This window comes from Tachypleus tridentatus, chromosome 10 (genome assembly GCF_004210375.1).
Source record: "Tachypleus tridentatus isolate NWPU-2018 chromosome 10, ASM421037v1, whole genome shotgun sequence".
NCBI lineage: Eukaryota > Metazoa > Arthropoda > Merostomata > Xiphosura > Limulidae > Tachypleus > Tachypleus tridentatus.
In genome coordinates, this window is record NC_134834.1 from 116887139 (window position 1) to 116912485 (window position 25347).

The 25347-nt window shown below is 33.2% G+C and overlaps 2 protein-coding genes across 2 annotated transcripts in view; one reads left to right on the forward strand and one right to left on the reverse strand.

Annotated features, from left to right (window-relative positions):
• The window catches only part of LOC143230150 (glutamyl-tRNA(Gln) amidotransferase subunit B, mitochondrial-like), a 33328-nt gene extending 33113 nt beyond the window's left edge, over nt 1-215 (forward strand). The window contains 1 exon segment of the mRNA XM_076463226.1: nt 33-215. Within this exon segment, the coding sequence (XP_076319341.1) occupies nt 33-167 (135 nt within the window). The 3' untranslated portion in view covers nt 168-215.
• Nucleotides 216-2915: 2700 nt separating this feature from the next.
• Btk (tyrosine-protein kinase Btk29A) overlaps nt 2916-25347 on the reverse strand; it is a gene marked incomplete at its 5' end in the record, with an annotated part of 72899 nt that continues 50467 nt past the window's right edge. Inside the window, 10 exon segments of the mRNA XM_076463227.1 lie at nt 2916-6810; nt 11395-11552; nt 13575-13693; nt 14456-14654; nt 14896-14984; nt 16554-16660; nt 19181-19245; nt 21801-22000; nt 22520-22648; nt 24688-24753. Of these exon segments, the coding sequence (XP_076319342.1) occupies nt 6739-6810; nt 11395-11552; nt 13575-13693; nt 14456-14654; nt 14896-14984; nt 16554-16660; nt 19181-19245; nt 21801-22000; nt 22520-22648; nt 24688-24753 (1204 nt within the window).

Genomic DNA, 25347 nt, shown 5'->3' on the forward strand with positions numbered 1-25347 from the left:
ATTTTCTGAAATATATTTTACTTTTTGTCTAGGTGAAGCAGTTCAAGAAAGGGAAGGAAAGAGCCTTGAATCCCTTACTGGCCGAGGTCAGGGTCAGTAGTTTGAACAGAGCTGATATGGCCAAAGCAAAGAAAATCATAATTAAATTACTGAAAGAAAGAAACTAAACTATATAAATATGTAAACAACTAATAAAAATATTGTTTGTTTAGAAAGAGCCAAGACTATTTACTGGTATCCAGGGTTGCCCCGTAGTTCTGAATAGTCATGATATTGTGGTATTTTACTGTGGAAATATCTCTTAGGATCAAAAAAACAAATCATCAATCCTATAATTATATGTAGGTTTTTGACGTTACGTTAAGAGAATTTCCTAGAACAAAAGTTTCAATGACACTCCACATGTACACTCGTGGTAATGACATCCAAGAACTGACCTGCTCTGTATGCATTATGTTGACAAAAGTTTCAATGACACACCACATGTACACTCGTGGTACGACATCCAAGAACTGACCTGCTCTGTATGCATTATGTTGACAAAAGTTTCAATGACACACCACATGTACACTCGTGGTACGACATCCAAGAACTGACCTGCTTTTGTTTTGTACAATAGTCATATTTCAATTGTTCTAGTTGTTGTACATTATTACTATATGTAAATAAGCACAGCAAACATTTATTCTAGTTACAACTCTTGTATTGGGTTGCTAAGCCTTAAGAAATTTTGCTTGGGGAAGATGTGAAATGAAATATTTTTAGGTTGTATATATACATTATAATTAACCAAAAAACAAACCATATGTTACATCAGCAATACTATAGAATTCCATAATAATTTATCAAGTTTAATAACCAAGCTGCATTTGGTTCTAAAAATATAGACATTTCAAACAGACTAAAGAGTGAATTTGCCAGGCTGAAGGTTTGTCTCAAAGCAGAGAGTTGACATTGTTATATTTGAAAATGGCTTAGAAATTCATTAGCAGCGTACATAAGAGACCGTTGAACAGGGCTGGTGTGTTTGATTTGGGATATAGAAGTGTACGTAAGAGACTGTTGAACAGGGCAGCTGTGTTTGATTTGGGATATAGAAGTGTAATGTAAGAGACTGCTGAACAGGGCCGCTGTGTTTGATTTGGGATATAGAAGTGTACGTAAGAGACTGTTGAACAGGGCCGCTGTGTTTGATTTGGGATATAGAAGTGTACGTAAGAGACTGTTGAACAGGGCCGCTGTGTTTGATTTGGGATATAGAAGTGTACGTAAGAGACTGTTGAACAGGGCCGCTGTGTTTGATTTGGGATATAGAAGTGCACGTAAGAGACTGCTGAACAGGGCCGCTGTGTTTGATTTGGGATATAGAAGTGTACGTGAAGAGACTGCTGAACAGGGCCGCTGTGTTTGATTTGGGATATAGAAGTGTACGTAAGAGACTGCTGAACAGGGCCGCTGTGTTTGATTTGGGATATAGAAGTGCACGTAAGAGACTGCTGAACAGGGCCGCTGTGTTTTGATTTGGGATATAGAAGTGTACGTAAGAGACTGTTGAACAGGGCGCTGTGTTTGATTTGGGATATAGAAGTGCACGTAAGAGACTGCTGAACAGGGCCGCTGTGTTTTGATTTGGGATATAGAAGTGCAACGTAAGAGACTGCTGAACAGGGCGCTGTGTTTGATTTGGGATATAGAAGTGTAATGCACGTAGAGACTGCTGAACAGGGCCGCTGTGTTTGATTTGGGATATAGAAGTGCACGTAAGAGACTGTTGAACAGGGCGCTGTGTTTGATTTGGGATATAGAAGTGCACGTAAGAGACTGCTGAACAGGGCCGCTGTGTTTGATTTGGGATATAGAAGTGCAACGTAAGAGACTGCTGAACAGGGCCACTGTGTTTGATTTGGGATATAGAAGTGTAACGTAAGAGACTGCTGAACAGGGCTGCTGTGTTTGATTTGGTGATATAGAAGTGCACGTAAGAGACTGCTGAACAGGGCCACTGTGTTTGATTTGGGATATAGAAGTGCACGTAAGAGACTGTTGAACAGGGCTGCTGTGTTTGATTTGTGATATAGAAGTGTACGTAAGAGACTGTTGAACAGGGCTGCTGTGTTTGATTTGTGATATAGAAGTGTACGTAAGAGACTGTTGAACAGGGCCGCTGTGTTTGATTTGGGATATAGAAGTGTACGTAAGAGACTGTTGAACAGGGCTGCTGTGTTTGATTTGTGATATAGAAGTGTAATAAGAGACTGTTGAACAGGGCTGCTGTGTTTGATTTGGGATATAGAAGTGTACGTAAGAGACTGTTGAACAGGGCTGCTGTGTTTGATTTGTGATATAGAAGTGTACGTAAGAGACTGTTGAACAGGGCCGCTGTGTTTGATTTGGGATATAGAAGTGTACGTAAGAGACTGTTGAACAGGGCCACTGTGTTTGATTTGGGATATAGAAGTGTACGTAAGAGACTGTTGAACAGGGCCGCTGTGTTTGATTTGGTACATAAGCTTATTAACTTGAATTTGTAATTCATACAAAACTATAGACTTTGTATTTAGACATTACAAACATCTAATTTAAACTGGTGCTGTATTTAACATACCAAGTGATATTCAGGTGTGTTCTTTTAATATTTACATTTAATTTCTTAATGTATAATATGAAAATTTCAATTACAATCTACATTTCACTACCAAACTGTGATATAAATTCATAAAATAGTAGTTCAATGACCTGGCCTTTAACTTGTGTGGAAAGGGTTAAATCAGAAAATTAATGCAACTTTCCTTTTAGCTATCCATGACTGTGTCTGGTCACTGTGTGTGATATGCAGTACCAAGATGTTTGTGAGTTAATTTACTGATAGCCTTGTCACAAATTGATTAAACTATGACCCAAATAAAGACAAAATACAAAACATCACAAAATTTATTGATTTCTTCTGTCACAACACCACAAATGAAGAATACCAAACTGATTTATTATTAACATAGAAAATATCTTGAAAGTACGATTTTTTTTCATTTTAGAATTAATATAAAACGGTGATACTAGAAGTCACACTCTGGCACAGTGAGTTGTGTCTTCAATTATTAAAAACACTTTCAGAGATACTGATATAATGCCAGACTAACCTATACATTTGATAATCACAAACTAACTTCCTGGTGGGGGGTATATTATAATAAAGGAAGTATCACAACTAACTTTCTGGGGGGTATGTTATAATAAAGGAAGTAACATATAAGTTATGATATGATCTTTAAGCTCTTGCATAGACTAACAGTCACATCTCTATAGGGCATAATTCCTTTCAAAAGCTGTGTAAAAGTAATGTATTAAACACCCATACAAAGTCAGTCACAAACAGTATACTTCAAGTCTTTTGATTAAGTCGATATCATTGTGGAGACTAAAATAGTCATATTAATAACTATATAATAGTTGTTCTAAGTGATTACTGTAAACCACTACAATACAGTTACTCTGTCCTGACATGAACATATGTAATTATTTAAGATGAGTGGTTAATCTATGTGAATATTTTGATTTTTTTAAAACCAAACACATCCTAGAAAGTGTTTTAATTTAGTGTAAATTATCCAAACAATAGCACAGTTTCATACCTCAACGTGCAAAGATCCCAAAGTTTAACACTTCTTGTCTGAAGATGTTATTTTAAAATACATTATTCTGTACATATGGTATAAAAAGATAAGTGTTTGTTATTGTGATATACACATAACCTGTGTTTTGTCAGTTCTTATATAAAAATATAATGGTTTATTAAACTCATTCTTCCTTGGTTTCCAGAGAGACTAAACTAGTTATTTCTCATCATGACGTTTATGTAAAAACACTAACACTATGTGAAAAACACACACCATCAACTGGTTAACAGCTGAGAAAGTTACAACCAACACAAAATATGGAAGACTTAGAGTTGGAAACACTTTCTTTTTTACTTTATCTGCAATTATCAAAAAGGCTACACCTTATTAGTGGAAAAACAAAGATTTCTACTGAACAAGAGTTTAGTTCCTAAACTACGAAATGTCACACAGATACAGTAAGAAACATTAATGTGATGATACATGGACCTGCCTTACCTTGTTCCATATCAGTCACACAGACATTATGAAAACAACATTAACCTTTTAACAGAAGTGGATTCAAAACATTGTTTATAAATCAATGTTAATACAGGGTTTAAGTTCTCATTTAAAAAAAAATCCTTAAAGTATGAGAACTGAGATTATTTTTTATGTTTTCACACTATGTAATTCTCAAAGACAAAGAATTAGTTTAATAAATACTAATTTAATAATACTAGATAAAAGCCAGCATGTCACTCCATGCTTGATTTCTCAAAATGGGAGTCATAAAAACCAAAATGCATTTATATCTAGATTGAATAGTTTGATTACTGTATGCCAATTACAATCTTAGTGATGTGGGTCCATGATACCTTATAAGTGCAGTGAATGTTGATATAATAAGTCTAAAGACGCATCATCTAGCCTAGAACCCTGTGCATGAAACTTATGTAGTGTGGATCATCTAGCCTAGAACCCTGTGCATGTAACTTATCATGAAAGTAAAAATATACACTGATTTAGTCTAAACTAAGCTATTTTCTATTATTTTACCTATGTTTTTAATAAAATATATACCTTGTTAACCAACAAAATTAAGGATCAATAAGTTTTGTTGTTTATACATTTCATTTTATATTTTCAGCACATAGACCAACAACAATATTAGGTTATAGTTTTGTTCATAAACAACATGACATAAAAGCCATTGTTGAAATGTAGTGTTACTAAACTGCAATGGCTTTTCTATATATTATAAATTGTTAAACTAACACACATAATAATTCTTGGTAACTATCAATATGCTACAAATTCACTTCATAAATGATCTTAATTTCGATTGCCTCACAAAGGAATTTACTGATGTTTGACCAGCTGAACTACACTTTTTCAGCATCTCTATTGGTCAAGTTTCATTTTGTAAAATTTATTTCAGTTAGGAACTGTAAGGTTAGGGATGGGTGTGGTAGTATTTGGTCTGTCATTTTTGACTGTCTATAAGGAACTTCATTATATTATAGATAATACTAAGCCAAAACAACTTTTATGTCTTCGTTACATACATAAGCTAGAAAACCAGAAATCACATGTGGTGTCTGATACAATTTGTAGATATTTTAGTAAGAAAAAAACAGTAATTTAGATTTACTTACTAATTTTGTATGGTGGTTACAAGGTTGGTCAAATCAACTGAGCGTATACATAGTTATGATATTGAAACTAACAAATAAAATACTACATTTTGCGGAAACAACAACAACGAACAAACCCTAATATTTAGTCAGGAGGTTAGAGAGATTACAAACAAACCCTAATATTTAGTCAGGATGTTTGAGAGATTACAAAACAAACCCTAATATTTAGTCAGGAGGTTAGAGAGATTACAAAACAAACCCTAATATTTAGTCAGGAGGTTAGAGAGATTACAAAACAAACCCTAATATTTAGTCAGGAGGTTAGAGAGATTACAAAACAAACCCTAATATTTAGTCAGGATGTTTGAGAGATTACAAAACAAATCCTAATATTTAATCAAGATGTTTGAGAGATTACAAACAAACCCTAATATTTAGTCAGGAGGTTAGAGAGATTACAAAACAAATCCTAATATTTAGTCAGGAGGTTTGAGAGATTAAACAAATGAAATTTGTGGATTTTCAGAGGAATGAAGGTATTTTTAATCTTGATATGAAAATTGTGCTTGAAACAGCCAACATTCTACTCCATATATTTATGGACATATTTTTAGTAAACATGCCTAACTGAAAACTTATCAGATTTCGTGAAGATACACATGGTTTCTTAATGGTTACAAGGTTGTGTAAAATGCACGACTCCATTGCAAAAAGTATAATGTAGTAATACAGGTGTTTGGATTATCTGGTACCACATCAGTCACATGGATATAATGGAAACGTTAATGTGGTAATATACTCGCTTTATGTTACCTTGTACTGTATCAGTCACACAGTAGTAGAAATATTAATTTGATAATACACGTGCTTGACTTACTACTATATGAGTCACACAAATGTAGTGGAAACATTAAGGTGACAATACACTTACTTGCCTTATTTAGTACTGTACCAGTCACATGGACACAGTACAAACAATGATGTCATAATGCACTTACTTGCCTTATTTAGTACTGTACCAGTCACATTAATATGATAATATACTTGCTTGCTTTATCTCGTACTATATGGCCACACAAATATAATGGAAACATTAATTTGACAATACATTTACTTGTCTTACCTAGTACTATACCAGTCACACAGACATAGTGGAAATGCAACTATACATGGCTGGGTATATAGTGAACAATAGCAGTCACACAAACACAATGGAAACATGTTAATAACTATAAAGAGAAATATGTTTGTTAGATTTTTCTTGGAGATTAGCAGCTCAGAAGAGGGTTACGAAAGTCACAATACATGACGAAACTTGATAGGCACTCTTAAAAACCAGAAGCACTTAATACATCATTAAGTTCTTTTATGCAAAACACTGTGCACCATAAATTAACAAGTTGACAAAGCTTCACTGCTACCTATATGTTACAACTGATCCTGAAACACTGTCCAGCTTGTTGGTCAGATATATATATATATAACACACACAAAAGAGTGGTTTATCACACATCTTCTTCTAGGATCTTCTCTAATTGATGCTTGAGCACATGGAAAGCTGGTCGATCTTCAGGATGCTGCCAATAGAGTAACAAACATACATAATGATTTTGTTCCACACATTTCACTCAGTGTTTTCACTTTTAATTAACAGAAACAGGATATAAAGACAAGCTTTACACCTTTCATACACTCGAAGTTTTACGTTTCTTAACATTTTCACCAGAAACCCATTATTCAACTCCTACACTGGCTTTCATAGGAAACTTTACGGCAAAGGTCAGTTAAATAAAATAACAACTGAAACTACATTTAAACAACATACAAAACACATAATTAGTGGCATCAATCATAACAGCTATCCACAATAAAACATCACACTGAAGCCCTGAAGATAATGGTATTTATCAGAAACCACAAATATACAAAATAAAACATCACACTGAAACCCTGAAGATAATGGTATTTATCAGAAACCACAAATATACAAAATAAAACATCACACTGAAACCCTGAAGATAATGGTATTTATCAGAAACCACAAATATACAAAATAAAACATCACACTGAAGCCCTGAAGATAATGGTATTTATCAGAAACCACAAATATACAAAATAAAACATCACACTGAAACCCTGAAGATAATGGTATTTATCAGAAACCACAAATATACAAAATAAAACATCACACTGAAACCCTGAAGATAATGGTATTTATCAGAAACCACAAATATACAAAATAAAACATCACACTGAAGCCCTGAAGATAATGGTATTTATCAGAAACCACAAATATACAAAATAAAACATCACACTGAAACCCTGAAGATAATGGTATTTATCAGAAACCACAAATATACAAAATAAAACATCACACTGAAACCCTGAAGATAATGGTATTTATCAGAAACCACAAATATACAAAATAAAACATCACACTGAAACCCTGAAGATAATGGTATTTATCAGAAACCACAAATATACAAAATAAAACATCTCACTGAAACCCTGAAAATAATGGTATTTATAAGAAACCACAAATATACAAAATAAAACATCACACTGAAACCCTGAAGATAATGGTATTTATCAGAAACCACAAATATACAAAATAAAACATCTCACTGAAACCCTGAAAATAATGGTATTTATAAGAAACCACAAATATACAAAATAAAACATCACACTGAAACCCTGAAGATAATGGTATTTATAAGAAACCACAACTTAACAGATATACAAAATAAAACATCACACTGAAGTGAAGAGGTTAAAGAAACCACACGTCACACCAGAACTCAGCAGATTTCCAAAACAAACCAAGTAACACTAAAAGCCAGTCAACCTTAAGTTGTGTGTAATGTGAGCACTTATGATGACTGTTTCTATTTAGAACAGGTTAGTTTATGCTTAACTTTATCACAGATCAATCAAATGTTTGTCTAAGCTTGTAGATGTAAATATGAGAAAAACTAGTTGCATAATATAAACACAAACAGCCACAGGCTAAATAAAGATAATTAATTATAGAACATGCATGATATTACAAAACTCAAAGGTTCAAGAAGTCTTGATAGAAATGAATAAAACCTTACAACCTGACTGATATATATAGTACCCTTCTTCTTCAGGGGCAATTTGGGAACGGTAGTGTAATCAAGTGAGTAATACATCTGAATAAATAAAGGGTGTCTCGTGACATCATAAAGATCATCCAGTTTTCCAGGAAATGTTTACTTCTCCGTGTACTGTTTTCTTATTTCCAGTACAAAATAGCCGATGGCGAGAACGTTTGTGAAATGGTGTTGGGGAAATTTATTTTAAAAGGTTAAATATACATTTATTGAAACTAAACTTAAGTGTTTAAATGAAATGGAGGTGACACCTGCATAATGATTGATAAAGATATGTTACAGTAACCAATTTACAAAAACAGGTATGGAAAATTATATTAAACAAATAGTAACTTTTATAAAGTTCAGCTTTCTTATTACATGACAAAATAAGCAAAGAATAACAATTGAGACCACTGATTCCAGGAACAAGATTACTTCTGAAAGGTTGAACAGTGTTCAGATAACCAATCACATAATAATCTTTTATAGGGTTAAAGGGTATTTATTCATTAATGGTGGAATATACACATACACACATAAACATTGAAATATCATAAACAGATAGTGATGAAACACATATACATGTATAATATGCACACACAAGCATCAAGACATTACATACAAACAGTACAGGTAAGCAGTGAAACATGTAAATATATATATACACACACAAGCATCAAGACATTACATACAAACAGTACAGGTAAGTGGTGAAACATGTAAATATATATATATACACACACACACACAAGCATCAAGACATTACATACAAACAGTACAGGTAAGTGGTGAGACATGTAAATATATATATACACACACACACACAAGCATCAAGACATTACATACATAACAGTACAGGTAAGTGGTGAAACATGTAAATATATATATATATACACACACACACATACACACACAAGCATCAAGACATTACATACAAACAGTACAGGTAAGTGGTGAAACATGTAAATATATATATATACACACACACACACACAAGCATCAAGACATTACATACAAACAGTACAGGTAAGTGGTGAAACATGTAAATATATACACACACACACACACAAGCATCAAGACATTACATACAAACAGTACAGGTAAGTGGTGAAACATGTAAATATATACACACACACAAGCATCAAGACATTACATACAAACAGTACAGGTAAGTGGTGAAACATGTAAATATATATATATATATATACACACACACAAACATCAAGACATTACATACAAACAGTACAGGTAAGTGGTGAAACATGTAAATATATATATACACACACACACACACACACAACACAAGCATCAAGACATTACATACAAACAGTACAGGTAAGTGGTGAAACATGTAAATATATATATACACACACACACACACACACAAGCATCAAGACATTACATACAAACAGTACAGGTAAGTGGTGAAACATGTAAATATATACACACACACACACAAACATCAAGACATTACATACAAACAGTACAGGTAAGTGGTGAAACATGTAAATATATATATACACACACACACAATAACACAAAGCATCAAGACATTACATACAAACAGTACAGGTAAGTGGTGAAACATGTAAATATATATATATATACACACACACACAAAACATCAAGACATTACGTACAAACAGTACAGGTAAGTGGTGAAACATGTAAATATATACACACACACACACACAAAACATCAAGACATTACATACAAACAGTACAGGTAAGTGGTGAAACATGTAAATATATATATACACACACACACACACAAGCATCAAGACATTACATACAAACAGTACAGGTAAGTGGTGAAACATGTAAATATATATATACACACAAGCATCAAGACATTACATACAAACAGTACAGGTAAGTGGTGAAACATGTAAATATATATATACACACACACACAAGCATCAAGACATTACATACAAACAGTACAGGTAAGTGGTAAAACATGTAAATATATACACACACACACACACACACATGTAAATATATATAGCATCAAGACATTACATACAAACAGTACAGGTAAGTGGTGAAACATGTAAATATATATATACACACACACACACACAAGCATCAAGACATTACATACACACAGTACAGGTAAGTGGTGAAACATGTAAATATATATATACACACACATCACAATACATAAGTGGTGAAACAAGCATCAAGACATTACATACAAACAGTACAGGTAAGTGGTGAAACATGTAAATATATATATACACACACACACACACACACAAGCATCAAGACATTACATACACACAGTACAGGTAAGTGGTGAAACATGTAAATATATATATACATACATCACACATCATCAAAGCATCAAGACAAGACATACAAACAGTACAGGTAAGTGGTGAAACATGTAAATATATATATACACACACACACACACAAGCATCAAGACACAAACAGTACAGGTAAGTGGTGAAACATGTAAATATATATATACACACACACACACACACAAGCATCAAGACATTACATACAAACAGTACAGGTAAGTGGTGAAACATGTAAATATATATATACACACAAACATCAAGACATTACATACACACAGTACAGGTAAGTGGTGAAACATGTAAATATATACACACACACAAGCATCAAGACATTACATACAAACAGTACAGGTAAGTGGTGAAACATGTAAATATATATATACACACACACACACACACACACACAAGCATCAAGACATTACATACAAACAGTACAGGTAAGTGGTGAAACATGTAAATATATACACACACACACACACACAAGCATCAAGACATTACATACAAACAGTACAGGTAAGTGGTGAAACATGTAAATATATATATATATACACAAGCATCAAGACTACACAGAAACAGCATACGTAAACAATGGACATTCATACATATATGTAGACACACACATTTCAACCAGATGTCACATATGAATGCATACAATGTTAGTGATGTATATGTCAGAGGGAGAAGTCTTTCGATTTCTTACAAATGTAGACATTTAACCTGCATAATATTGACTTACTTTTTCCCAGCATGATCTCATCACAACATAACCTTCTCTTGGACAAGCTCTGGGCCTCTCTAGACGCTGACCTCTTTGGACCTGTTCTACTACTTCAGCATTTGTTGCTCTTCCATAAGGCATTTTACCACAGGTAAACACTTCCCACATTAATACCCCTGTAAACATAAACAATAAGCTACATGAAATGTTTCTATTCAAGTATAGTTTAGAAAGTCATTAATAGAAAGTCATTAATAGAAATTTAGTGCATGCTGGAAGGATTTAAAAATGTTGACAATGAAGTTAAATGAGAATGAGGAAACGTTTGTATTTCAGTCAACATCTGACCTCTGAAGTTATATTAGGGTTAGCTGTACAACTTGAGTGTTTCATAGGGAGTCTGCTACACTATAGGGAAAGCACATCAGGTGTGCTTGTTTGAACTGTCTGGTCACGCAAACTTCTTTAAATGACTGGCTGAACTATTTACAATAAGGTTGGGTAAAGAAACTCTGATGTACCTGTTTTATGCAAACCTATATTACCTGCTGCATCAACAATTGATACAAGTCAATACAATAAACTTATATTGTTAAAATCATAATTAACATTTAAGACAGACATTTTTGAACTCAAGAGTTGCTGGGTTATCAACTGATACAAGTTAAGGCATTAAAGTTGTGTTGTTAAAATTGTAAATAACAATTAAAAAAAACGTTATGATCTAATAATGTACAGTATCTGTTAAAGGTTCTGTCAGTGTACAGTTTCCGTTGAAGGTTCTGTAAGTGTACAGTTTCTGTTAGTGTACAGTTTCCATTGAAAGTTCTGTTAGTGTACAGTTTTCATTGAAAGTTCTGTTAGTGTACAGTTTCCATTGAAGGTTCTGTTAGTGTACAGTTCCATTGAAGGTTCTGTAAGTGTACAGTTTCCATTGAAGTTCTGTAAGTGTACAGTTTCCATTGAAGGTTCTGTAAGTGTACAGTTTCCATTACAGGTTCTGACAGTGTACAGTTACCGTTACAGGTTCTGACAGTGTACAGTTTCCATTGAAGGTTCTGTAAGTGTACAGTTTCCATTGAAGGTTCTGTAAGTGTACAGTTACCATTACAGGTTCTGACAGTGTACAGTTACCATTACAGGTTCTGACAGTGTACAGTTACCATTACAGGTTCTGACAGTGTACACTATCTGTCAAAGGTTCTGTTAATGTACAGTAGGTTCTGACAGTGTACAGTTTCCATTGAAAGTTCTGACAGTGTACAGTTACCATTACAGGTTCTGACAGTGTACAGTTTCCATTGAAAGTTCTGTCAGTGTACAGTTACCATTACAGGTTCTGACAGTGTACAGTTACCATTACAGGTTCTGACAGTGTACAGTTTCCATTACAGGTTCTGACAGTGTACAGTTACCATTACAGGTTCTGACAGTGTACAGTTACCATTACAGGTTCTGACAGTGTACAGTTTCCATTACAGGTTCTGACAGTGTACAGTTTCCATTGAAAGTTCTGTCAGTGTACAGTTTCCATTACAGGTTCTGACAGTGTACAGTTACCATTGAAAGTTCTGTCAGTGTACAGTTACCATTACAGGTTCTGACAGTGTACAGTTTCCATTGAAAGTTCTGACAGTGTACAGTTTCCATTACAGGTTCTGACAGTGTACAGTTACCATTACAGGTTCTGACAGTGTACAGTTTCCATTGAAAGTTCTGCCAGTGTACAGTTTCCATTACAGGTTCTGACAGTGTACAGTTACCATTACAGGTTCTGACAGTGTACACTATCTGTCAAAGGTTCTGCCAATGTACAGTAGGTTCTGACAGTGTACACTATCTGTCAACATGTTATCTAAATCAACATATACTTTTTAAAACAAATTCTGCAGTGTACATTTTCTACTGCAGGTTATGCAAATAACTGGTGCTGTTGGAGGTCTCATAACATTTAATATTAACTTGAAAACAGAATTAAATATTATTATTTAAGTTGGTACAGAGGTCTTTCTATCTAATTATTGATACATAATAATTATACAACACTAAACACAACACAACTCAGAACATTAGAAGAGTATTTGGTTAGCAACTTACTGTAAGGTCTATCTCTGACACCTTCCAGAAATGGAAAATTAAATACAGAAATTAATATTTAAAAACATAGTGTAAGTCAAGAGTGCCAATATGAAACTTACCATAAGCCCAAACATCTGACTTGCTGCTAAACCTTGTGTATCCCAGCACTTCAGGAGGAGCCCATTTGATAGGGAACTTTGTACCACCAGAACTTGTATATTCATCATCTATGACGTACCTGAAGAACAAAACTAACCATGTAATTACTATGTTTGTTGATTACAGCCTATTTAATGGGGAACTTTGTACCACCAGATCTTGTATATTCATCACATATCACATACCTGAAGAACATAACTAACCATGTAATTACTATGTTTGTTGATTACAGCGCATTTAATTGGGAACTTTGTACCACCAGAACTTGAATATTCATCACATATCACATACCTGAAGTACATAACCTAATCATGTAATTACTATGTTATGATATAAGAAGGACAACTACATGATTAATAAATGTTTACTGTCAGAAGGTAGACTGTAAATAAGACAGGATTTAACCATAAATGACAGGAATTATTGGTTAATAATGCAGTATATCATTGTTAGACAGTAGGGTTAACATTTTAAACAGCCATGAAAACACCATGGAAGAACACTAGACAAAAATAAAGTACCCATGTTTAGCATTAGTCCGTATTTGATTTTTCTTGCCTCATAGGTTTGATTTCCCCATAGAAATGGGGACTCACTCAGGGAACACTGATCTAATTACAGTACCACTGAAAGATAACAAGTATCGACAAAATGAATATTTCTTACCAAAACATGTTCAGAGAAAGAACTGAAAAGGACTGAAAGAGACCAGTTCAGTCAGTCAGGAAGACACATCATCTGACAAGCTTGGAGCACAAACAGAAATATTTTACATTTTTTAATAAGCTACAAATAAAATCATCATCTAGAAATAGTTATAGAAGACCAAACAATACATTACCTGGTTAAACCAAAATCTGCAACTTTCACAACATTACCATCGCCAACTAGACAGTTGCGAGCAGCTAAATCTCTATGAATATAATTGTGCTCTTCCAAATGTGCCATGCCACTACACACCTGAAGACAGATATCTAGCAAAACAGATGGTTTCTGGAGCAGCCTCTGGTCAGTTTTTCGCAGATAACTTAACAAGGATCCTTAAAAAGACAAGAAATTAAACAAGTGTATATAAATCAAAATTTGTTACTACAGAAAACACTAAGTTAATACATACAGTAAACATCTAAACTTGTTACTACAGAAAACACAAAGTTAATACATACAGTATACTTTAGGATTTCAATAAAACACACTAATCATGCCTCATAAATACTGTAACAATGATTAAAACATCTTATGTTTCATGTATTCAGCAAAAATGAGAATAAACACATTTACCATGCTTCATGTATTCAGTAACAATGAAAATAGGTCTATGTTTGCTGCACACTCCATAGAGTTGCACTAAGTTTGGATGCTGTAGTTTGCTGCAAATAAGACAGAAGGTTGTAATTAAATGAAATATAACAGTGGAAAAGAGATTAGTTAGACAAAAATATAGATATCTACAATGTAAAATAGTTCTCTACTTTCTATACTTTGTTCACTTTCTTGTCCTTTACATAGATGAATGTATATTAGTTCTCTACTTTCTATACTTTGTTCACTTTCTTGTTCTTTACACAGCTGAATGTAAAATAGTTCCTTACTTTCTATAATTTGTTCACTTTCTTGTTCTTTACATAGCTGAATGTAAAATAGTTCTCTACTTTTTATACTTTGTTCACTTTCTTGTTCTTTACATAGTTGAATGTAAAATAGTTCTCTACTTTCTATACTTTGTTCACTTTCTTGTTCTTTACATAGCTGAATGTAAAATAGTTCTCTACTTTCTATACTTTGTTCACTTTCTTGTTCTTTACATAGTTGAATGTAAAATAGTTCTCTACTTTTTATACTTTGTTCACTTTCTTGTTCTTTACATAGCTGAATGTAAAATAGTTCTCCACTTTCTATACTTTATTCACTGTCTTGTTCTTTACATAGCTGAATGTAAAATAGTTCTCTACTTTCTATACTTTGTTCACTTTCTTGTTCTTTACATAGCTGAATGTAAAATAGTTCTCTACTTTTTATACTTTGTTCACTTTCTTGTTCTTTACATAGCTGGATGTAAAATAGTTCTCCACTTTCTATACTTTATTCACTTTCTTGTTCTTTACATAGCTGAATGTAAAATAGTTCTCTACTTTCTATACTTTGTTCACTTTCTTGTTCTTTACATAGCTGAATGTAAAATAGTTCTCTACTTTTAATACTTTGTTCACTTTCTTGTTTTTTACATAGCTAAATGTAAAATAGTTCTCTACTTTCTATACTTTGTTCACTTTCTTGTTCTTTACATAGCTGAATGTAAAATAGTTCTCTACTTTCTATACTTTGTTCACTTTCTTGTTCTTTACATAGCTGAAGGTAAAATAGTTCTCTACTTTCTATACTTTGTTCACTTTCTTGTTCTTTACATAGCTGAATGTAAAATAGTTCTCTACTTTCTATACTTTGTTCACTTTCGTGTTCTTTACATAGTTGAATGTAAAATAGTACTCTACTTTCTATACTTTGTTCACTTTCTTGTTCTTTACATAGCTGAATGTAAAATAGTTCTCTACTTTTTATACTTTGTTCACTTTCTTGTTCTTTACATAGCTGAATGTAAAATAGTTCTCCACTTCTATACTTTATTCACTTTCTTGTTCTTTACATAGTTGAATGTAAAATAGTTCTCTACTTTCCATACTTTGTTCACTTTCGTGTTCTTTACATAGCTGAATGTAAAATAGTTCTCTTCTTTCTATACTTTGTTCACTTTGTTGTTCTTTACATAGCTGAATGTAAAATAGTTCTCTACTTCCTATACTTTGTTCACTGAGTTTATGGTTCTTTATGTAGCTCAATCTAAAATAGTTCTTTATTTTATATACTTTGTTCACTGAGTTTCTTGTTTTTTACACAGGTGAAAGTAAATTATTTCTCTACTTTCCATACTAAATACTTACGTCATTACTTTAGCTTCATCAATAAAGTCATCTTCAGACATGCTTCCTTCTTTCATCATCTTCACAGCTACATCAAAGCTGCCTCGCCACTTCCCTCTTCTCACAACCTAAAATAAAAGAGAACAAATATCTTTTAAATTTTCTGCGATTTCATCATTTGAAATTGTAATCATAACACCAGATAACTCGAACAGGCTTAAGATAAAACAGCATCACAGTTACTATGCATTTGTTCATATTTGTTTCTTTATTTTCGAACACTGCAAATCAAATAAACACAACATAACCACAGAAAATACCCAAATACTATATAAAGAAACAAACATAAATGCAAAATCAAAGAAACCTTACTTATACAACAACTCAAGCTCAAAATAAACCAATACAAAGAAACACCTTTCTACCTATATTAATATATAATCAAATGTATAGGAATTCGCTCTACATTCCTACACTCAGTTACACAACCCCCTTCAAACATGTGGTCCGCTATCAGTCAGTTATCTCTTTCTTTGTGAATTCGACAATGACTGAAAACGGTCGAAATGTTGTTCGCTCCTCTACATAAAATTTTTCTCAACCCAAACTAGCCATTTTTTTTTATATAATTACAACAGAAAGTGTTCGTACCCATACATCTCAAGTGGTTTTTTGCTCATAACTTAAAAAGTATCACAATTAGGCTAACAGAAGTATAACTTATTATAAATATTATACTAACACACATCTACATAATTTTTTATGTAAATTAAATGAGAAATAAACTATTTATAAACAAATGACCAAAAATATAAGGAGCAGAAAGGCAGAAAGTGTTTGTACAGTTCAGAACGTGTGAAAAAACTGATATTCCCGTAAAAATTTTGTTTAGTTTGGCGAATAAACTACATTATACCATTCCAGAACTAGACACTGGGTTCATAATTATTGGAATTTAGTCAGCAAAAAAATGTACTTCTGGCAATTTAGCACCGTCTCCGTCATTATTTGCTTGGTTATCATGGCGAACAGGAAACAACTGTCCAGTGATTTAAAAATCTAAATTATTGTAAAATACAAGTCTTGTGTGTCTCTTTCCGGTATTGCTACACAACTTAATGTGCTGAAATCTACCATTCAAAGCAGCTTACAGGATCAACTGCTAACCTCCCTTGTTCTGGATGCCCAACTAAAATTTCAGAGAGAACCAAGAGGAAGGTTCTCAGAGAAGTTAGTAGGATCCCTCGTTTAACACGTAATGACATACAGAAACTGGTAAGGGAAACTGGGGTTGAAGTAAGCACCTCTACAGTTACGAACATGTTATGCTCTTCTGGATTCAAAGCATGCTGTCCTCGTGGAACTCCATATTTAAAGCCTGTTCATTTAGAAGCACAATTGAGGTATGCAAGCAAGCATGTAGATAAACTCTTTACCTATTGGAAGAGTATTCTTTAGTCAGACGAGACTAAAATGGAGCTTTCTGGACACAATGATGTTTGCTATATTTTCCGTAAGAAGGGGTAACGAAATCTTCCAAAGAACACTGTCCCTACAGTTAAACATGGAGGTGGCTCAATCATGCTATGAGGTTCCTTCAGCTCTTCTGGTGTTGGCAGCCTTCACCACGTCAACAGAATCATGAAAAAAGAAGAGTACGTTGATATATTAGGCACTCATATCAAGAATGATACTCGGAACTTGCGGTCATTGAATCTTCCAGCACAACAATGACCCTAAGCACATATCAAAATATGTGCAATCCTGGTTTCAGAGGAATCATACAAGCCTTCTGGAGTGGCCATTGCAGTCACCTGATCTCAACCCAATTGAAAACGTTTGGCATGAGTTGCAGACCAGGGTTCATCAGCTTCATCCGAAAAACTTACAAGAGTTGGAGGCCTTCTGTAAAGAAGAATGGAAGAAAATACCAGGCAAGTACTTTCAAACAATCATGGAGGGCTTTGAGGAAAGATTGCACCAAGTAATTCACCTGAAAAGCTACACAACTGAACATTAACATAAATGCACGAACACTTTCTGTCCCTCCTATGTTTGGCTATTTGTTTAAAAACAGTTTATTTGTTGTTCAAATCTTGTACAATCTTATAAGATAACATTTATACAAACACTAACTCCAAACTATCAAGTCATCATTATATCAAGAGCGATTAATATACAACAGTAAACAAATGCTTACTCCAAACTATCAAGTCTTTATTATATCAACAGTGATTAATATACAACAGTAAACAAATGCTTACTACGAACTATCAAGTCTTTATTATATCAACAGTGATTAATATACAACAGTAAACAAATGCTTACTCCAAACTATCAAGTCTTTATTATATCAACAGTGATTAATATACAACAGTAAACAAACACTTACTCCAAACTATCAAGTCCTTATTACATCAACAGGGATTAATATACAACAGTTAACAAACACTTCCTTCAAACTAACAAGTCCTTATCATATCAACAGTGATTAATACACAACAGTAAACAAACACTTACTCCAAACTATCAAGTCCTTATTACATCAACAGGGATTAATATGCAACAGTAAACAAACACCCTCTCCAAACTATCAATTCTTTATTATATCAACAGTGATTAATATGCAACAGTAAACAAACACTTACTCCAAACTGCCCGCTGCCAAGTTCTTCCAATAAAGTAAGCTCAGATGAATCTATTTCCCACTTATCTGGAAAAATATACAATTATGTTAGTTGTAAAGAAATTGGAAAAGACTGTACTAAGAAATTAAATAAGTAGGAAAATAAATAAGTTATATTGTCTTAAAGCCAGGAACTAACTATATTGAAATGATGTGTTGATGTTTTGCACAAAAGTGATAAGTAGGAAAAGTATATACGACAAATCAGTCATACAGAACCAAAGTTATGTGGTAAGTCTGTCAAAAACAACAAAAGTGTGAAGTGTCACCAAGATACCAGTAATAAAGAACCAAAGTTATGTGGTAAGTCTGTCAAAAACAACAAAGTGTGAAGCGTCACCAAGATACTAGTAAGACTGAATCAAAGTTATGTGGTAAGTCTGTCAAAAACAACAAAGTGTGAAGTGTCACCAAGATACTAGTAAGACTGAACCAAAGTTATGTGGTAAGTCTGTCAAAAACAACAAAAGTGTGAAGTGTCACCAAGATAGCAGTAATACAGAATCAAAGTTATGTGGTAAGTCTGTCAAAAACAACAAAAGTGTGAAGTGTCACCGAGATACTAGTAATACAGAACCAAAGTTATGTGGTAAGTCTGTCAAAAACAACAAAAGTGTTAAGTGTCACCAAGATACCAGTAATACAGAACCAAAGTTATGTGGTAAGTCTGTCAAAAACAACAAAAGTGTGAAGTGTCACCGAGATACTAGTAATACAGAACCAAAGTTATGTGGTAAGTCTGTCAAAAACAACAAAAGTGTGAAGTGTCACCAAGATACTAGTAATACAGAACCAAAGTTATGTGGTAAGTCTGTCAAAAACAAAAAAAGTGTGAAGTGTCACCAATATACCAGTAATACAGAACTAAAGTTATGTGGTAAGTCTGTCAAAAACAACAAAAGTGTGAAGTGTCACCGAGATACTAGTAATACAGAACCAAAGTTATGTGGTAAGTCTGTCAAAAACAACAAAAGTGTGAAGTGTCACCAATATACTAGTAAGACTGAAGCAAAGTTATGTGGTAACGCTGTCAAAAACAACAAAAGTGTGAAGTGTCACCAAGATACCAGTATGACTGAATCAAAGTTATGTGGTAAGTCTGTCAAAAACAACAAAGTGTGAAGTGTCACCAAGATACTAGTAAGACTGAACCAAAGTTATGTGGTAAGTCTGTCAAAAACAACCAAAGTGTGAAGTGTCAACAAGATAGCAGTAATACAGAATCAAAGTTATGTGGTAAGTCTGTCAAAAACAACAAAAGTGTGAAGTGTCACCGAGATACTAGTAATACAGAACTAAAGTTATGTGGTAAGTCTGTCAAAAACAACAAAAGTGTGAAGTGTCACCAAGATACTAGTAATACAGAACCAAAGTTATGTGGTAAGTCTGTCAAAAACAACAAAAGTGTGAAGTGTCACCAAGATACTAGTAATACAGAACTAAAGTTATGTGGTAAGTCTGTCAAAAACAACAAAAGTGTGAAGTGTCACCAATATACTAGTAAGACTGAACCAAAGTTATGTGGTAACGCTGTCAAAAACAACAAAAGTGTGAAGTGTCACCAAGATACCAGTAATACAGAACAAAAGTTATGTGGTAAGTCTGTCAAAAACAACAAAAGTGTGAAGTGTCACCAAGATACTAGTAATACAGAACCAAAGTTATGTGGTAAGTCTGTCAAAAACAACAAAAGTGTTAAGTGTCACCAAGATACCAGTAATACAGAACCAAAGTTATGTGGTAAGTCTGTCAAAAACAACAAAAGTGTGAAGTGTCACCGAGATACTAGTAATACAGAACCAAAGTTATGTGGTAAGTCTGTCAAAAACAACAAAAGTGTGAAGTGTCGCCAAGATACTGGTAAGACTGAATCAAAGTTATGTGGTAAGTCTGTCAAAAACAACAAAACTGTGAAGTGTCACCAATATACTAGTAAGACTGAACCAAAGTTATGTAATAACGCTGTCAAAAACAACAAAAGTGTGAAGTGTCACCAAGATACTAGTAATACAGAACCAAAGTTATGTGGTAAGTCTGTCAAAAACAACAAAAGTGTGAAGTGTCACCGAGATACTAGTAATACAGAATCAAAGCCATATGGTAAGTCTGTCAAAACAACAAAAGTGTGAAGTGTCAGTGAGACAATTGTAAGACTGAATTAAAAGTGAGTTGTAATTTTGGCAAAATGAAAGTAGAGATCAGAAGACATTAAAGCCAGGTATTCATTTTGTACAATGTCAGCCAAGAACTATCATAAACATTAAATGCAGATATAATTCTGTTGGCATGAAAGTCAAGTCTTTGTGAACCATTAAAGCCATACAGTTATTCTGTTTATATGAAAGTCACGTACTCATGAGATACTAAAGCTGGAAATAATTCTTTCAACATGAAAGTGTTCAGGAATCATTAAACCTGTCAACACAACACTAAAGCACTTTTGAGACATTAAAACCAGGGAGTAACTGTGACAAAGTTAAAGTGTTCATAAGAAACTAAAGCTGAGATATTAAAGCCCTGTAGCAAATCATAAACACAAAAAATAAGTGTTTTTGTTAAAAACAACACAAAATAAAACTTGCCATGACTTAGGCCAGCAGTTGTGGGTGTGGCACGTGTTGGACTACTTGGAGGTTGTTTTAGTCTAGTTGCTAAACCAGCACTGTTGTGTTTATGATAAAATATAAGGTCACTGATGGTTGGAAAAAAATGTTTTTCTGATAAGCAGTATTCTCCTGATGGTTTTCCCTTGATATGATAGTGTTTTACTTGTGGGGCGGGCCTGTAAGAGTACAAAATGTTTTGATATAAAAACACAAAGTTTAATTGCACAATTTCATCCACCTACCTTAAGAGCTTAAGTTGACTGCATATATTATCATCATAATGAAATATTTCTGTTTTAAGTATTGTTGCATGTTATAATTTCTAGCTTAGGGAAGAAAAACAGTCTGTATACAAGAATGACTTTTCCAGAAAAGTTAAGATTTTTGTTAATATTAATAACAAATGTTTCAGGACAAGTCTCTAAACCTGATTGTACCAAAAATTGTTATAAAAAGTAAACAAATTGAAAATAAAGTTTACCACATTTTTATCTACTGTAACAATTTTCCAAATCATGGTTTTGAAATATGATAGATCTACAACTATCTTATTAGTTGTTACATATTGTCAGAAGACGAGTCATATTATCACATTTTATGGTAATTTAAAACAATTTCAAACTAACGTAAAAATTAGAAAACTGAAAAGAAACTTCTTTAAAGTGTATGAATAACTTAAAATAATTAACACTTACATTTTCGTAAACAGTGACAAAGTCAACATCCCTTTCTTAGAAGAGTTCCTCACCACAAAGGTTCCCTCTTTTCCTTCATTTCTAAGTATCATTTCACATCTCTGCCTAGAGATATCACCAGCATACCAACTGTAAACATACAAACTAATCAGCAGGATACATACAAATACAACTATTTTGAGTTTCACATTTTGCAACTGGATCTAGTGTTTTACATTTATTCAATTTTCTAACTCATATATTTGTTTAAATCTAAAATTTTAACAGACAGATTTAAGAAATGTCAGCCCCTATTAATCGATCTTATCATAACGTGTCAGCCCCTATTAATTTTTGATATTGTAATGTGACAGCCCTTATTAATCGTTGTTATTGTAATGTCTTTTGTTATTAACCGTTGTTATAATGTCAGTTCTTATAAACCGTTGTTATAATGTCAGTTCTTATAAACCGTTGTTATAATGTAAGTTATTAGTAACCATTGTTATGTCAGTTCTTATTAACCATCACAATCATAATGTTTCAGCCCTTATTAACCATTATTATGTGTCAGCCTTTTTTAACCATCATTATAATGTTTCAGCCTTTATTAAGCATCATCTAAATGCGTCAGCCTTTATTAAGCATCATCTAAATGCGTCAGCCTTTATTAACCATCATCTAAATGCGTCAGCCTTTATTAACCATCATCTAAATGCGTCAGCCTTTATTAAACATCTAAATGCGCCAGTCCTTATTAACCATCATCAAAATGTGTCAGCCTTTATTAATCATCATCAAAATGCGTCAGCCTTTATTAACCATCATCTAAATGCGTCAGCCTTTATTAACCATCATCTAAATGCGTCAGCCCTTATTAACCATCATCTAAATGTGCCAGCCCTTATTAACCATCATCTAAATGTGCCAGCCTTTATTAACCATCATCTAAATGCGCCAGCCCTTATAAACCATTATTATTATGTGTCAGCCTTTATTAACCATCATTATAATGTTTCAGCCTTTATTAAGCATCATCTAAATGTGTCAGCCTTTATTAAGCATCATCTAAATGTGTCAGCCTTTATTAAGCATCATCTAAATGTGTCAGCCCTTATTAACCATCATCTAAATGCGCCAGTCCTTATTAACCATTATTATTATGTGTCAGCCTTTATTAACCATCATCAAAATGTGTCAGCCTTTATTAATCATCTAAATGCGCCAGCCTTTATTAACCATCATCTAAATGTGTCAGCCTTTATTAACCATCATCTAAATGTGTCAGCCTTTATTAACCATCATCTAAATGTGTCAGTCTTTATTAAGCATCATCTAAATGTGTCAGCCCTTATTAACCATCATCTAAATGTGCCAGCCTTTATTAACCATCACCTAAATGTGTCAGCCTTTATTAACCATCACCTAAATGTGTCAGCCTTTATTAAGCATCATCTAAATGCCAGCCCTTATTAACCATCATCTAAATGTGTCAGCCTTTATTAAGCATCATCTAAATGTGTCAGCCTTTATTAAGCATCATCTAAATGTGTCAGCCCTTATTAACCATCATCTAAATGTGTCAGCCTTTATTAACCATCATCTAAATGTGTCAGTCTTTATTAAGCATCATCTAAATGTGTCAGCCCTTATTAACCATCATCTAAATGTGCCAGCCTTTATTAACCATCACCTAAATGTGTCAGCCTTTATTAACCATCACCTAAATGTGTCAGCCTTTATTAAGCATCATCTAAATGCGCCAGCCCTTATTAACCATCATCTAAATGTGTCAGCCTTTATTAAGCATCATCTAAATGTGTCAGCCTTTATTAAGCATCATCTAAATGTGTCAGCCTTTATTAAGCATCATCTAAATGTGTCAGCCTTTATTAAGCATCATCTAAATGTGTCAGCCCTTATTAACCATCATCTAAATGTGTCAGCCCTTATTAACCATCCTACAGAAACAATAACATACAGTAGTACACTTTGAAGTTTGGTTAGTGTAAGTACTAGATCCTACAGAAACAATAACATACAGTAGTACACTCTCACGTTTGGTTAGTGTAAGTACTAGATCCTACAGAAACAATAACATACAGTAGTTACATGAAATAAATTCACTATTAAAGTATTTTACCACAAAAATTTAACATAATTTTTTAATTATTTAAAAATGTACTTACTCAAACTGTCTGAGTCCAACTGAGGCCTTTTCTTCCACATAATTACTGGGAATAAAACCTATTTGTCTAAGAAATATGGCACACATTAATACAGATATATTATCCAATTTTTAATACCTTGAAAGCTTCTTGTAATCATCATATGATTAACACGTATTCACATGAGATTATTATTTTATTTTATTGATTAAACAAATTACTGTCATTATGGATAAATAACTAGAAATAAATAACTACACACAATAATAATTCGTGTGTTAAACCCTACAGAGAGTAACTGGAATATACATAATTGGACATTTTTATTTGAAAATAATTGGTACTTACAGTTAACTAAACATCTAATGGAATTATTTTTATAATAATGGAAGCCGAATGATAATAATAGTACATCGAACTCCAAACGGAATTACTTTGTGGACATGTAAGTTTGTTTTTTTCTGTGGACGTGTTTGTTTTTGTTTTGTTTTTTTGTGGACACGTAGGTTTGTTCTTCTTCAAAAGAAAGCTTTCTTCAGTTCTAATCAGGATTAAGTATTATAATATCCTTTGCAATACAAATGAATGAGTAAAGACAAGCTTGGTGAGCTATTAAAACTCCATGTTTATTAAATTTGCTGGTCACAGATAGTCTTTACAGAAAACTAACCATTAGCCTTA